The following is a 15,684-nucleotide window of genomic DNA, read 5'->3' on the forward strand; positions in this document are numbered from 1 at the left end:
TCACCCTATGAATTATTATCAAATTGCCTTTTTAGTTTCAAATTTATATATCACAATAGTCCACCAAATATTGCATAATGGACAAAATCATGTCTAAATTCCATTTGCCCATGATTCACCTATTTGACGAACAATGCCAAAGGAAAAAAAAAAGAATCATAAGAAGTGTTCCTCGCTTCTTAAATATAAATAAGTTGAGCAGAGCAGTCAAGGAGAATTTGTTGTTCATCATAAAAATAAAAATAAAATATATTGAAATACTTATCACCATAAACTTGTTCACCATAAACTTCTAAAAAGCAATTCATCTATAACCTGGTATGTTTTCTTCCAAAATCATACTTGTTCACCATAAACTTCTAAAAATGAATTCATCCATAATACTTAACATCTCTTTTCTCATCAAAAAGAAAAATAAATACTTATCTTCTTTGTTCAGTTTATTTAATTTTTTTGAAAGTTCACAAGCATAATAAACACTCTTCTAATGTCTTTAAATGGGTCCCCAAACTTGAAATTGAGGCAAACAAATATACATGGGCTGATATTTAATCCTCCTGGCTGATCTAGCTAGCCTATTACAGTTAGAGGACTTAAAAGAAGCTTGTAGAAAAGCACATTTGACAGAAAAATAGTGTGCACACATTGTAGATCTTCAGGTGGGGGTATAAGCCTATGTTAATTGTAGATCTGGATAAGCAAATCGACATAAAAATCCATATTTACAGAATTCCAGATGGGTATATATATCTTTTGAAATTGAGGGGACTAAAACCTGGGAGCTTCTGAATCTATTTTTCATTAGGGGTTTTAGATCTTGGTGAGTTGTGTTCGAGATCGATAACGTGATAGGTATACAAGGTAATCTCATGCTGTAAACCAAAAACCCCAAACAAAAAATCATATTCAATCTACAAAAAAAAAATCCAAATTGAAATAACATTCGATGGAGAGAGAGAGAGACAGACCTGAAAGGGTTGATGAGAGCGGTGCAGAGGTCGAACTCCTGCTGTGAGAGGCTCTGTCGAGGGAGATGTGCACAAGAGAGAGAGATAGAGAAAACTTTGCAAGATCTATGAGGGTTTGAGATCTACCAACTGTGCGAGTTTGAGATCGATGAAGACGAAGAAGACAGTGAGATCTGAGACGTAGAAGAGACAGTGAGGTCTGTCGATGGAGAGAATATAGAAATGATGGAGACAATGAGATTTGAGACGAAGAAGACCGTGAGGTTTGAGACGAAGAAGATAATCGATGCGAAGAGACAATGAGATCTGTCGATGGAGAGAATATAGAAACGATGGCGAGAGAGAGGTCTATTGATGGCGAGAGAGAGGTGAGACAGTGAGGTCTGTCGATGGAGAGCAAATAGAATCGATGGACAGGGACAAAATAGGTATTTCATGTGAATCGTTTATTCGGTATTCTAATTCCAGCAAACGCGAAAAAAAAGCAACTCTCAACCGCTTCACTGATTTGCGTTTCAAACTGCAAATTACGAACGCAAATTTTGAAATTTAGAAAATTTGCTCGAAGGCGTGATTGATTCAGCTGCAAAACTCAGTTTTTCACCGCAAATGCAGGAAAATCTGCGTTTTGAAGCGGAATCAATCGGGTCCAAAATTTTGCGATTTTGAAATTTTGTGGTGCAAACATTCACGGGCATAACTTTGAACCATAAGTTACCTTAAATCGACGAAACAATACAAATGTCCAAGGATGCGAATATGAGATCGCTAGAAAATATCTTCCTTTCTCAGCCGTTGATGCTCTGCCGCAAAAGTCCTTAAGAGGCTTGGATTTTCCTTCTTATGTCACTCGCGCTCTCTAGTCTCTCGGAATTTCGTCTTCCTAACTTTTACCATCGAAATTCCGAAAATACCCCTGACCAAAATAAGACCCTGCCTGGGCATGGAGTGAGTGACATTTTACGTTCTTACAAAAACCAGTTTTCGCGTCTCGTTGCAGAGCTTCGTTCGTCTCTCTCTCTCTCTCTCTCTCTACAATTACTCATTTGTTGATCGGACGACTTTCTTCTTTACATCCATGACTGTGATGACTCCTCCTCCACCATTAGATGTAAGTAAACTACCAAATCCTCCTCTCTTCACCTGTGTTTGTCTGTCTGTCTGTCTCTTTTAACCTAAAAAACTGATTTTTTTTTTGTTTCGATTTTTCTCTATCCATCTCTATTAATTTCTCTATAATGGCTGTTATTTATTTATTTAAAGATTTAAAGCTGTTATTTCGATTGCAGAATTGTTGGATTCCTAGGGTTTTGATTCAATTAGTTTCAGTGGATCTGACTACTTTGCTTTGCAGCAGGAGGACGATGAGATGTTGGTTCCGCATTCTGATTTTACAGAGGGTCCACAGCCAATGGAAGGTAATATTTATGATATAGGGTTTGAATTTGTTGTTTTTGTGGAGTTTGATTGGTTTAATTGATGCAAATTCTGGTTTTTTTCTTCTTCTTTGATTTGCAAATTTGGTTTGTAATCGATAGGAGTTATTATTTCAATCTATAATTTTTAATATTATATTGTCTTGCCACTTATTAATAGTAGGGCAAGCAGAAACTACTAGTACGGTAGAGAATCAACCAATTGAGGATCCTCCATCATCGAGATTCACATGGACGATTGAAAACTTTTCTAGGTTGAACACCAAGAAACACTACTCTGAAATTTTTGTCGTGGGCAGTTATAAATGGTATGGAATGCAGATCTCTCTCTCGCTTGTTCTTGATTATTTATTTATTTATTTATTAATTCTGCTTAAATCTTCAATCACTGCATTGCTTGGGATAGGCGAATACTGATTTTTCCGAAAGGAAACAATGTGGATCACTTGTCGATGTACCTAGATGTTGCGGACTCGGCCAATTTGCCATATGGATGGAGTAGATATGCACACTTCAGTTTGGGGGTGGTTAATCAAATCCATAACAAGTTCACAATGAGAAAAGGTATTCTATTTGTAATTAGAGAGAATTCTATGGGTAACTGACTTTACCTATCATTATCATTACTATACTAGGTAAAATCTTCTTGTATCAGGTGGAATAAGTAATTCTCAAGTTGTTATATAACTGTAACTACCAATTCTATCAGTGGTGAGGCGCTTGGCTGACTAGCGTCTCGAGGCATAAGCCTCACATGTTTAGGAATTTTAAACAGATAAGAAAATATATTTTTAAATAATTTAAAGTTTTTGCACTAAAAAGATATATTTATTGCAATTTTTTTTTGGTATTGTGTGGATAATACTAAATACTACAAAAATTTAGTTATGAATTAAATCAATTCAACAACTTTCCTTGTATATATTATTATTGTCTATTTGAATTGGTTTCTAAATTATCCAATTATTTTGCGTGACATAAAAAACCAGGAAATAGAAGAAAAATCCGATAATAGCTTAACAACATGAAAAACAAATACACACGAGCCGTACACTTCAATCACACCTCACAATAAGGCGTATGTCTTCTATTGGGGGTATCTCTTGGTTTTGAGGCATACGCCTTAGTTGTTTTTTACATTTCTCCCTTGCTCATTAGGGAAGTTTTTATGAGCCTCACTTTGAGGCGAGCCTCGAGTTGTGAGCATGACATTCCTTTAAAAATACTGGGAACTAATGATATACTTCCTATGCTAGATCTGGGATCACATACAATTTAATGTTTGTTCTTTGGGGCCACCCGTTCCCTTTTTAATAAAACTTTAACTTATCATATATATATATATATATGTATATATAAATGTTTCTTTCCAATTTTTTTTTTCTTCTTTTCACCTTACTAACAATAAAATAATAGAGAAGGTAGTATCACCATTTTAATTATGACTGGAGTGTAATTAGAGTGGAGTTTTGTAGAATTTTTCTTTATTTTTTGGGCAATATACCTTAGGGTTTGGGATCCGTTGACTCCTAAGAACAATTCATGAACACATGATCCCAACCCTTTAAATACAAAATCCAATGGTTGAGATTTATGAGTATCTTGGTAACACAAATCTTGAAGATACTTATCTTGAGGATAAATCTCAACCATTGCATTTTGCATTTAAACGGTTGGGATCATGTGTTTTTTTCATGAGTCATTCTTATGAGTCAAAGGATCTTGACCTTATAATACAAGTGGTTTCTCTACAACAACTATCGAGTTGCAGTTGGGTTTAACAAGGAAATGGAAAACTTGTGAAGAGATGGAAAAATAGGAAAAATGAGAAGGAGGAAAAAATGATAAATATGAAAATACATTGAGAATTGTAAAAAATATATATGTATATGCATATGTATATGTGCATATGAAATTGTTAGGGCACATCATAGCCTTATCATGCAACTACCCACCTATAGCCCTTTGGAAATAACTGAAGCTAGTGTCTTTATAGACAATAGTGTTGTCAAATGCGATCACATATACTATTTTTTATTTGTAAATCGCATATGCCATCATGACATATGGCATACAAAAGTATGCGATAACATATGCGATCGCATACTGTAATGTGCGATGGCATATTACTCTAGATGGTTAAAAATTTGATTATGGGAGCATTAAATTTAACCTTTTTTAATCTTTCTCCTACATTATTGACTATTTGGCCTATTGACTGCTTTTATTCTTGTTACTAAATTACTAAACATAATCAATTTTATTCAATTTTGAAAATGAAAGCTATCCAAATGTATTGTTTTAGTTTTGTTTTAAGTTTCTAATTTTTTAAAATATATATATATATATATATATATTATATATATATATATATATATATTTTCTTATTTTTATTTATTTTTTTGAAATTAAAAAAATAGTTTGTGCAATATGTTACTGCATATGCCATTTCAATTTTGCATTTGCGCATAGCATATGCTGGTTGCATATGCTCTTTGATAACACTGATAGATGACTAGTCTAGATACGACTTTTAGGCCCTATCTCCAGCCCATAGCAGAGGGTCCACCTCAACTTTACTATTCGGTGCGTGGAGTCAATCGACCCCAAGTTGTTGCACTTCAGAAAGAGAAGGGTATGTTCAATGTTTCATGGGGATTTTAGCATCCTCCACAACTTATGTTTTCCAATAATATTATTGGATTGCATTTAATATTATCTTTTAATGCAAAAAGTAAATGCATTTTCATACTTGTGCAGTGACACTTTGTAAATTTAAAAAAACTCAACGATAAGTATTTATTACAATATCATTTTTGTAAAGGCATTTAATACTGAATGACCAAAATGCCTTTAGTTCTTACACTAAAAGATGACCCAATCAAATGGTATTGTTGGAAAACATAAGTTGTAGAGGACACTAATGTCCCCATGAATCAGTAAATGTTAGGATTCCCGCATTCTCCATCATCCTAACATACTAACATTGAACATTAGCACTTCCCATATGTATATATCAATTTATAATACATTATTGAATATCTATACATGCTTTCCACACATAATTATACATGCTCTGATACTAAAAAAACATCTAATTATCAACATATCTTTGAGCAAAATAACGCAATAATTAAAAAAATTAATGACTATAACATCAAGACATTATCATCAAATCCTACATTAAACAACATTCATGGACAAAATCACTAAAACCCACGAGGTTACAAACATTTACTGCATACCCACAAAAAAATGTGTTAAAATATATATATATATAGACACATAAAGCTACTCATAAAGCTACAACATTTTTGTCTTATATGGTTAAAAAGATTTAGAATAGGCTGATTTTTTGTGAGGATGATCTCTATGGTGAGGGGATCATCCTTGCAAAAAATCATCCCATTCCAAAACTTCTAACCCCATCAAAAGTGATTTACAAAAATTGGATGGTCTAAAATTTTTCAACTTGTAAACATGGGGCTAGAAGTTTCATAATAGGCTGATTTTTGGCAAGGATGATCTCCTCACCATAGAGATCATCCTCACAAAAAATCAGCCCATTCCAAACATTTTTGCCCATATAAGACAAAACACGTTGTAGCTTTATGTGTATACGGATCCTAATTCTATCTATATATATATGACATCCATGAAAACGGTTTTTTGTAAACCACTTTTGATGAGGTTAGAAGTTTTGGACCATGGAGATCATCCTCACCAAAAATCTGCCAATTTCAAAACTCTTAACTCCAATTTACAATTTGAAGAATTGTGGACCGTCGAGTTTTTTGTAAACCACTTTTGATGGGGTTAAAAGTTTCGGAATGAACTGATTTTTGGTGAGGATGATCTCTTTGGTGAGGAGATCATCATTACGAAAAATCAGCCAATTCTGAAACTTTAAACCCATATAAGACAAAAACCGTTGTCTTAGATGTTGTCACAATTGTTGTCCCGTGAACTGCCTGTTATCAGTGATAGTTCTCTTTTATATTTTTATGTCATGTCCTCTTCCGTCTTTTCCTATTTATCATGTAATGTATAAATAGGAATGAAGAAAGAATAGAAAATATTTTCTAGAATTTCTTCTTCTCTTTTTTCTCTCTATCTTCTCTAAGCCCTAGATTAATTTCTACATGGTATTAGAGCTTTGGTGACGATTGAGAAGATCGAAGAGAATTCCAAAACAAAGAGAGGGTTCGATCTCCACCTTTATGCAACCCTATGGCTGTCGCCAGCCACATAGTAGCCACTAAGGTCTGTCCCCCCCCCCCCCCCTCCTCATGGGTCTGTCGCCAGCCACCCAGCACAGCCTCCTAGGGGTTGCCTCACATTAGCAGCCACCCTCTAGGGGCTGTTGAACATCATCCAGCCACCTCCTAGGGCTGTCGCACATCATCCAGCCACCTCCTAAGGCTTTTGTACATCAGCAACTACCCCTAGTGGCTGTTGCACATCATCCAACCACTTCCTATGACTGCCTCTAGTCGCCTAGAGTTGCTTTAAGTCACCTAGGCCTTTTGTGGATCTCCATTGGGTGGCTCTTCATATTGATTGGCTATTACAACCTATGCATTGGTTGTAATTGCCTTAAAGGTGAGTCAGAATTTTTTTTTCTGAATGTGGAGATAGATTCAAATCTTATGTTGTACGTGGTTCGTTAGTGTTTCTGAGTAATCTATCGTGTGATCTGGATTTTTTGTAAGTAGTTTCTTTTTCTTCAAAATCATGTTAGAAGTAACTTCAGGACAGTTTACCAATGGTGAGTTTGGATCCTCATAAGTCAGAGATGAAAATCCAAACCTCTAGATCACCATAGTCAAACTCGATGATACAAACTACTTGGAGTGGGCTTAGTCTGCAAAATTAACCATCCATGGAAGACAAAATGTAAGTTATTTGAATAGGAAAGATAAACAACCTTATATCTTTGATCCTAAGTAAGAACAATGAGATGCTAAGAACGCTATGGTTATGCCTTGGTTGTTGCATTCAATGCAACCTCATATTAGTAGAGGATATTTTTTCTTGAAGATTTTTTTTTTTGTTTTGATAAGTTGTTTTTTCTTGAAGATAACACAACAAATTTGGGAATCTGTGATTTAAACTTATTCTCAGGCTTAGAATAGTGCTAGAATCTATCAGTTGGAAGAGTATATATTGCATCTCAAGCAGGAAAAGAAGACATTGTTAGGCTATTTTTTCTGAATTGTGTAGCATGTGGGAAGAGCTCGATTACTATTTACCCTTCAGCTGGAAAAGCTATAAAGATTGTGCATAGTTCAACAGACATGTTGAGACACATTGTACGTTCCAGTTTCTCTGTGGTTTAAATCCCGAGTTTGAGATAGTTAGGATTCAGATTTTGAACATAGATCCTCTACCTCCTTTGAACTGGAGCTCATGTTTTCTTGGAGCAAACTTTAGAAGGAGTTTAAAGGGGTTTTCTTTGAAGATTTTGTGGTAAGGTGGGGTAGGGTGTGCTCTTTGTCTCGGGTGTAAGTGGTGGGCCTTTTTGGCGGTTGTATTTCTTTTGTTTTTCCTTTTCTTTGTTTTGGGTTGGTCTCCTCGACCCCCCTTCTCGACTCTTTTAATAAAATTATCTTTACTGATAAAAAAAAAAAACCTCTTATGTCCAAAGTGAGGAGAATCGATGCTTGGCTATGGGCTATTTGGATATTCTTGTGAGTGATAGATCTGTCATGACAGCTAGTAGGCAGGAAGAAGGACAAGGTTCAAAAGTGAGGAAGTTTGATAAATCCACCCGGGTACCCAATAGCAGAAAGTGGCCGAAGTGTGACCACTGTGGCAAATTTGGGCATATTCGAGCAAAGTGTTGGGATTTGATAGGTCATCGTGATTCATTTTAGCTTAAGGGGCGACTTCCTCAGCTCATCATGCTTCGGATGCTGATATATTAGATGTTTTTCAAAGTTTTGAGCTATCGCCTCTAGCGGTACATGTACCTTTGTCTCAGGAGAATCTTATTCGTTTAAGGGCTCTATAGAATGGTTCCACTGCAACTTCTTCCTTCGCACACATAAATACCCCTGCCACTGCTCATCATGTTTTCTCATCTTAATCCAATTCTTGGATTCTTGATTTAAGAGCTTCAAATAACATGACAAGTATGTCTTCATTCTTTCAATCCTATAGCCTCTGTTCAAGCAAGGACAAAGTCCGTCTAGCTTATGGTTTCTTATAATCTATAGCCGGTAAAAGAACCATCCAGGTTCTTCATAATTTTTCTTTGTCTAATGTTTTACATGTTTCTAATCTCACTACTCTTGTGTCTGTTAGTAATGTTGCAAAAAATCTAAATTGTTGTGTTACCTTTTTTCCTTCTTATTGTGTTCTTCAAGATTTGACAATGAAAATGGTGATTGGCAGTGGTCGTGAAGCAGATGACTTCTACCTTCTCAACATCCCAACGTCCCAGCACATTCCACATGCTCATGCTTCTTAGAGTAGTATTAGGGTAGTCAATAAATCTCGAATAATGCGGTGGCATATTCAATTGGGTCATGTTTCTTTTCAGTATTTATAATGTCTGTTTTCTTCTTTGTTTCAGTCTATGTCATTATCAGAGTTAAAATGTGAAGTTTGTCAATTGTCAAAGCATTGTTGTTCTTCTTATCCAACCAATTTAAATAAAAGAAGTTCCTCTTTATTTTATCTCGTGCATTTTAATGTTCCATCCTTTGTTACTTCTTTGTTGGGTTTTCGTTATTTTGTTACTTTTGTGGATGACTATAGCAGATGTACGTGGGTGTACTTAATGGAAACAAAAGATGATATATATTCCATTTTTCAAGACTTTCATGTGATGGCTCTAACTCAATTTGGAGTAAAGATCAAAATCCTCTATTCTGATAAGGGCGGAGAGTATTCCTATGGAGGCTTGAAATAATTTTGTACTTTTCATAGGATAGAACAATGAACCTCGTGTTTCCACACCCCAACAAAATGGTATTACCGAAAGAAAAAATCGTCATTTGTTGGAATTAGGAAGAGCTTTGTTGATTGGGATGAACGTTCCTAAGCATTTTTGGTTTGAAATGGATTTTACAGTATGTTATATAATCAATCGTACTCTCTCCAGTGTCTTGAACTTTCAACCTCCTCTGTTCTTTTCTTTTGATCGTCCTTTATTTTCTGTGGTTCCATGAGTTTTTGGGTGTGTTTGTTTTGCTCATATCATCAATCTTGTTCGTATTAAACTTGATCCTAAGGCGTTGAAGTGTGTGTTCTTGATTATTCTAACTTTCAATAGGGTTATAATGTTATCTTCCACCCTACCTGTCGTCGATTTTTCACAATGGACATCATGTTCTTTGAAGACTAATGTTACTTTTCTAGCCTTGATCAACAATCTCTTCAGGGGGAGTGGTTCATTCGATCCACTAATCATAAGTCCCTTTTAGAGTCATCTTTCCTAGTTTCACTACCTGTGCCAATTATTCCAGAATCTACCGTGGGAGTTGTGTAACCAATTGAGCCAATGTCTAATCGTTTTGGATGCACTTATACTAGAAAGGGAAAACAAGCCATTGTTGATCCACCATGCCACACCACTAAGAAGCCAAATCCAGTTTCTTCAGATTTCAATGTTCCCATTACTCATTGGAAAGGTAAACGTACTTGTACTTTGCATCCTATTTCTTAGTTTGCTTCCTACAATGATGTGTCTCTATCTTATCGCTCCTTTGTAGCTACTATGTAATCTGTTTTCATTCCATCTAGTGTGAAAGAAGCTCTTTCCAATCCCAAATGGAAATAGGCTATGGATGAAGAACTGAGAGCTTTAATAAAGAATGATACCTGGGAGTTAGTGTTATTATCATAGGGGAAGAAATCTGTTGGCTGCAAGTGGGTGTACATAGTGAATTTCAAGTCAAATGGATCAATTGATAGGTACAAGGCTAGGTTGGTTGCCAAGGGCTTTGTCTAGACTTACGATCTCAACTATCAAGAAACATTTGCCTCGATAGCCAAAATTAATTCTATTCGTGTCCTTTATTTGGCAGCAAAGTTCTCTTGGGAGTTTCATTAACTAGATGTGAATAATGCCTTCTTTCATGGTGATTTGCAGGAAGAAATCTACATGGATATTTCTTCAATGCTGATGGGAAAGTGTGTCATCTAAAAAAATCTTTATATGGTCTAAAACAATTCTTGAGAGCGTGGTTTGAGTGGTTTCGTTCTATTATGCTGGATGTGGGTTACAAATAATGTCAGGTTGATCATACAGTATTTGTCAAACATAGTGGACCTCATTCTACAATTCTTATTGTGTATGTTGACGATATTGTCATAATAGGAAATTGTCCTACATCGCTTTGAAGTGTCTTTTGGACATCGCTTTGAAGTCGAAGACTTTGGGCTTTTGAAATATTTTCTGGGCATTGAGGTAGTTCGATCCAAGACAAGCATTTTTATCTCATAGCGCAAGTATGCGTTAGATCTACTCCAGGAAGTTGGCAAACTTGGGTAAAACTAGTTGATACTTCAATTGAACCAAATCACCGATTGAGTGAAAGTGATGGTGAAGCTCTTGAACATATCAGTCGTTATTATGGTTTTTAAACTCGTCCGAGACCGAGACGTATCACCCGAGTTAACTCGATATCAGAGTTGAATGAGACCAACTCACTAAGTCATTTTTTGATCGAGTTTTACGTCTCATGTTCAATTTTTTGAGTTATCTCACGAGACGTCTCAAACGTATTGGAAAACTCGTCCGAGACGACTCGGTATCGGAGCTGAACGAGACGAGACGCGATACCAAGTTTAAAAACCATGGTCGTTATCAACGTTTGGTTGATAAACTCATCTATCTATCTTTTACACGGCCTGATGTTGCCCTCGTATGCCACATCTTGAAAGAAACAGTTTGTAATTGCTCGCTAAAATGTAGAAGTTAAGTTCAGAGCCATGACTGTTGGCACATGTGAGTTACTTTGGTTACGACTTTTGCTTCGTGAGATAGGTTGTTCACCTCCTACACCTTTTCAGTTGTATTGTGATAACAAGACAATCATTAACATAGCTCATAATCCAGTTCAACATGATTGCACCAAACATATTGAGGTCGACCACTATTTCATTCAGGAGAAAGTTACTTCCGGGGACATATGCACCATTTTTGTTCCTACAACACAGCAGTTAGCCAATGTCCTCACTAATGCCTTGGATCATGTTAGTTTTGATAATCTTATAGGCAAGTTGGGCATGTGTGATATTTTTGCACCACCTTGAGGGAGAGTGTTATTAGTGATAGTTCTCTTTTATTTATATTTTTATGTCATGTCCTTTTCTGTCTTTTCCTATTTATCATATAATATATAAATAGGAATGGAGCAAGAATAAAAAATACTTTTCTGGAATTACTTCTTCTCTTCTTTCTTTTTATCTTTTCTAAACCTAGATCAATTTGTATACCGCCCCCATTTATGTATGTATACTAGAGTCTTCCCATGCCTATGACATGTGCATCCTCTTTAAGGTTAAGGTGGGTAAAACAGAAAAATAGTAAAATTGGAGGAGTATTATTTAAAATCTTTGAAATTAAGGGGGTTAAAAAGGAAAATTAATAAAGTTGGAGAGGTATTATTAAGAAAGAGAGAGTTGATATAATAAAGTGGATTAAAGGGGTAGAAGAGGAGAAATAGTAAAGTTAGAGGGGTATTATTAAGAAGGGAGTAAAAGAGGAAAGATAGTAAAATTGGAGGGATATTATTGAAAAGGGGAAGAGGGAGGAGAAGAAAAACAATAAAGTTGAAGGGGGTGAAGAGAAAAGGCAATAAATTAAGTAATGTGAAGCCCACAAAAGTGTAGCTGAGTGAGACGTTTATCCCCCCACAAAACTGTAACAGAGTGGGCCCTACAATTGTGTTTTATCATATATTTGCAAAATCGTGTTTGGAATGTAAAAAAATGTGTTTGAACATAAGAAATGGGTTAAAATGTAAAATCACATTTTTTGTTTCGAAAAACCTACAATTTTTACTCATTTTGTTTGCTAGAGGGGCAAAGTATATTAAATGTGCTTTTTTTTTTTTTTTTTTTAAATTTAAAAAATAATTTTTTGTGTGACTATTCTCTACAGATGTAGATTGAACATTTTTGAGTTTGATAGGGGTTCATTTTACAACTGCTTTTAGTTTATAATGGAAAGTGATCTTTCCCATTCTTTGTTAACCAAAAACATGCACATATTTGACTAATTATGGCAACTTTTTAAATTTGGTGATAACTTCCTAGTTTTTTTTGCATTATGCAGACACACACCACCAATTTACTGCACGTGAGAGTGATTGGGGTTTCACATCATTCATGCCCCTTGGTGACCTTTATGACCCTGGTAGAGGGTATCTTGTGAACGATACATGTATAGTTGAGGCAGAGGTTGCTGTCCGTAGGGTCCTTGATTATTGGACATACGATTCAAAAAAGGAAACAGGTTATGTTGGTCTTAAGAACCAGGGAGCGACCTGTTACATGAACTCTCTGCTCCAAACTCTGTACCATATTCCCTACTTCAGGAAGGTTAGGATCTGCACTAGGATTCTAGCTCATTATGACTTCCCTACTTGATTATTTTATTTTATTTTTGCAAAATGAAACAATTTGTTGGATTGTGCATTCCAGGCAGTTTACCACATGCCAACAACCGAGAATGATATGCCATCAGGAAGCATCCCTCTGGCTTTGCAAAGTTTATTCTATAAGCTTCAGTACAGTGACAACAGCGTTGCAACAAAAGAGCTTACCAAATCTTTTGGGTGGGACACATATGATTCCTTTATGCAACATGATGTGCAAGAACTCAATAGGGTCCTCTGCGAGAAGCTTGAAGACAAAATGAAGGTATAGAGTATAGAGCTTTTTCTTGGTGATAAATTTTATTGGTTTAATTAGTTGTCCTCTTTACACCACATTTTCGGTCCAAAGCCTTAATAGAGGAGGAAGGTTGCATCAAGTTTGCAGTCGGTGTAAAAATCCACCACCTAACATGAATCTTCTGTTCTTGAATTAAGTTGAGATTATTTGATTTTGAAATTCATTTTATTGGTTCAGGGAACTGTAGTGGAGGGCACAATACAGCAGTTATTTGAAGGGCACCATATGAACTACATTGAATGCATCAATGTGGAGTACAAATCTAGAAGAAAGGAGTCATTTTATGGTATTTATTTTAGGTTGAAATTGGTTTGTCTGAAATTGGAACCTATGGTTTTTGGCAACATCCTAATACTTTTGGATGTGAATATTATTCTACAGACCTTCAGCTTGATGTCAAAGGCTGTCGAGATGTTTATGCTTCTTTTGACAAGTATGTGGAAGTTGAACGTCTTGAGGGGGATAACAAGTATCATGCTGAACAACATGGGTTACAGGTCAGTTGTGTACAGGATGCCTTGACGGTGACATATAATAAGTAGAGAAAAATTAAACTATCGCAATGTTTATGTGTGTGTGTGGGGGGATGTGTCATTCCTCGGTTGAGCTAGGGTTATCCAATTCGTTAAAGAGGTACAATTCGCATTGGGTACGTGGAAAAATTAGCGAACCAAACGAATTATGTTATTCTTCTCATCTCCTCCACAGGTTGATAACTTGAGATATCTGCCTAAATTGATAGAATGCCCCTTTAACTTTGGTCTTTATTAATAAACTGATGAAAAATGACCAAATACCTTCATCTTATTTACTCTATTAATCACTTCAACCTTCAAACGCCTTCATCTCTGTCTACCCAAACGAACTGGTTCGTTCTCAAGTGGCGAACCACGAACTGGGTGAACCTACGAATTAGGTAGCATAGGGTTGAACATCCAGGCCCTCGTCCACTGACCCAGGTTCTTGGTTGCTCTCCTTAGACCGCAAACTGCCTTAAATTTTTGTGCTCCGCAACAAATCCCCTTAAGAAAAAGCCCTCTTGTTCAAACTTATTATCTGTGTTTGAAATATTCACTGCAAGTGGGTGCAAATTTTTTGTAATGCAAAACTATGCAGAGCCTATCTTTCCTCATCTATCTTGTGATAGTCTTTATTTATTTCTTCTTTTTATATTAAATGCACAATGCAAAGATTTAAAACTGTTTCTCTAAATGATCATTGTTTCAATATGATCCTTCAAGAGAATTCTGTAATTTATGATCATTTCAGGATGCTAGGAAAGGTGTCCTGTTCATCGACTTCCCCCCTGTCCTTCAACTTCAGCTTAAACGGTTTGAATATGATTTTACTCGTGACACTATGATTAAGGTTAGTACTTATTAGAAAAAAGATAAAGAATGATAGTTGATTTACCATTTCTGCTAAGCCATATTATGTTTTATAAAATTGTTTCTCCTATTTGGCATATCTCATTTCATTTTGGTGAATGTTTGTTCTTTAAGTAACATTTTCTACTTAGATTCAAAATAAAAGAGGAAAGGGAAAGGGTGTCTGTTCTCACTTACCAACTTATTCCATTTTGTGTTATTGCTTGTTTGATTTTTTTATGTGAGCTACTTATCAATTTTTTTATATTTTTTTCCGTTACTATTCTTTCTTCGGTAATTTTTTTTTTGATAAGTAAAAGAATTTAGTAGATCAATGAAAACAGCAGTTGAGATAACCATCCGCAATAGAAAAAGGAAAAACCTTTACAACCTTACTCTACAAACAAAGACTGCCAACTAAAGACAAACACTTAAAAAAACACCCTTTTAAAATCTGGGTCTAACTTGCTCCAATAGTATTTCTTGGATTCATCATTGTCTTAAAAGGTGTATAAACTCCTCGAGCCTTTCACACTTCTTGCCTGGCAAGGTCCAGGCTCTGGAGTTTTAGCATCTGTTAATATTAATGATTGTGGAACACTTCAAGTCACTCACATACTTTCATGATATCGCAAGCGACAGGGCTAAATTGCTCTTTTTTATTTGGGTTTTTGTACCTGTATGAGACCCCAATCCCCATTTGATGAGGTTTTGCATAAACTTGTTAAAACAAAATGACACACTTGATTTAAGTGAACAAAGGTCAACTAGCAATAAATTTTATAGAGTTATGTGGTTGCACTGAACAAAGAAACATGAATTTCCATATTTTCTTGGTTATCTGGGTACGAGCTAGATATGTTATCTGCAAGGAAGTAGGAAGATTATGCGTTTTGTTGTAAGGTTTGGATTTCCACTGCACTGTTCTAGCTCCATATCATTTTTTTTTCTTTTTTTATGAGGAGCAAAATCATCCCTTGATTAAATGTTGTTCAATTGGCAAGA

The 15,684-nt window shown here is 35.6% G+C and overlaps 1 protein-coding gene across 4 annotated transcripts in view; it reads left to right on the plus strand.

Moving 5' to 3' along the window:
- The first annotated feature begins 1,912 nt into the window (after positions 1-1,912).
- LOC147384451 (ubiquitin C-terminal hydrolase 12-like) overlaps positions 1,913-15,684 on the plus strand; it is an 81,198-nt gene continuing 67,426 nt past the window's right edge. For 2 of the 4 annotated variants that reach the window (XM_086426706.1, XM_086426708.1), the window contains exons 1-9: positions 1,913-2,079; positions 2,323-2,386; positions 2,565-2,712; positions 2,811-2,968; positions 12,693-12,958; positions 13,061-13,279; positions 13,490-13,598; positions 13,694-13,809; positions 14,582-14,680. In XM_086426706.1, coding sequence (XP_086282832.1) covers positions 2,047-2,079; positions 2,323-2,386; positions 2,565-2,712; positions 2,811-2,968; positions 12,693-12,958; positions 13,061-13,279; positions 13,490-13,598; positions 13,694-13,809; positions 14,582-14,680 — 1,212 coding nt within the window. In that variant the 5' untranslated portion in view covers positions 1,913-2,046. The remainder of the gene's footprint in view (positions 2,080-2,322; positions 2,387-2,564; positions 2,713-2,810; positions 2,969-12,692; positions 12,959-13,060; positions 13,280-13,489; positions 13,599-13,693; positions 13,810-14,581; positions 14,681-15,684) is intronic. The other 2 variants (XM_086426707.1, XM_086426709.1) reach the window with 2 other exon arrangements.

Source organism: Akebia trifoliata, chromosome 15 (genome assembly GCF_017979445.1).
Source record: "Akebia trifoliata isolate Shusen 1 chromosome 15, ASM1797944v1, whole genome shotgun sequence".
Taxonomy (NCBI): domain Eukaryota; kingdom Viridiplantae; phylum Streptophyta; class Magnoliopsida; order Ranunculales; family Lardizabalaceae; genus Akebia; species Akebia trifoliata.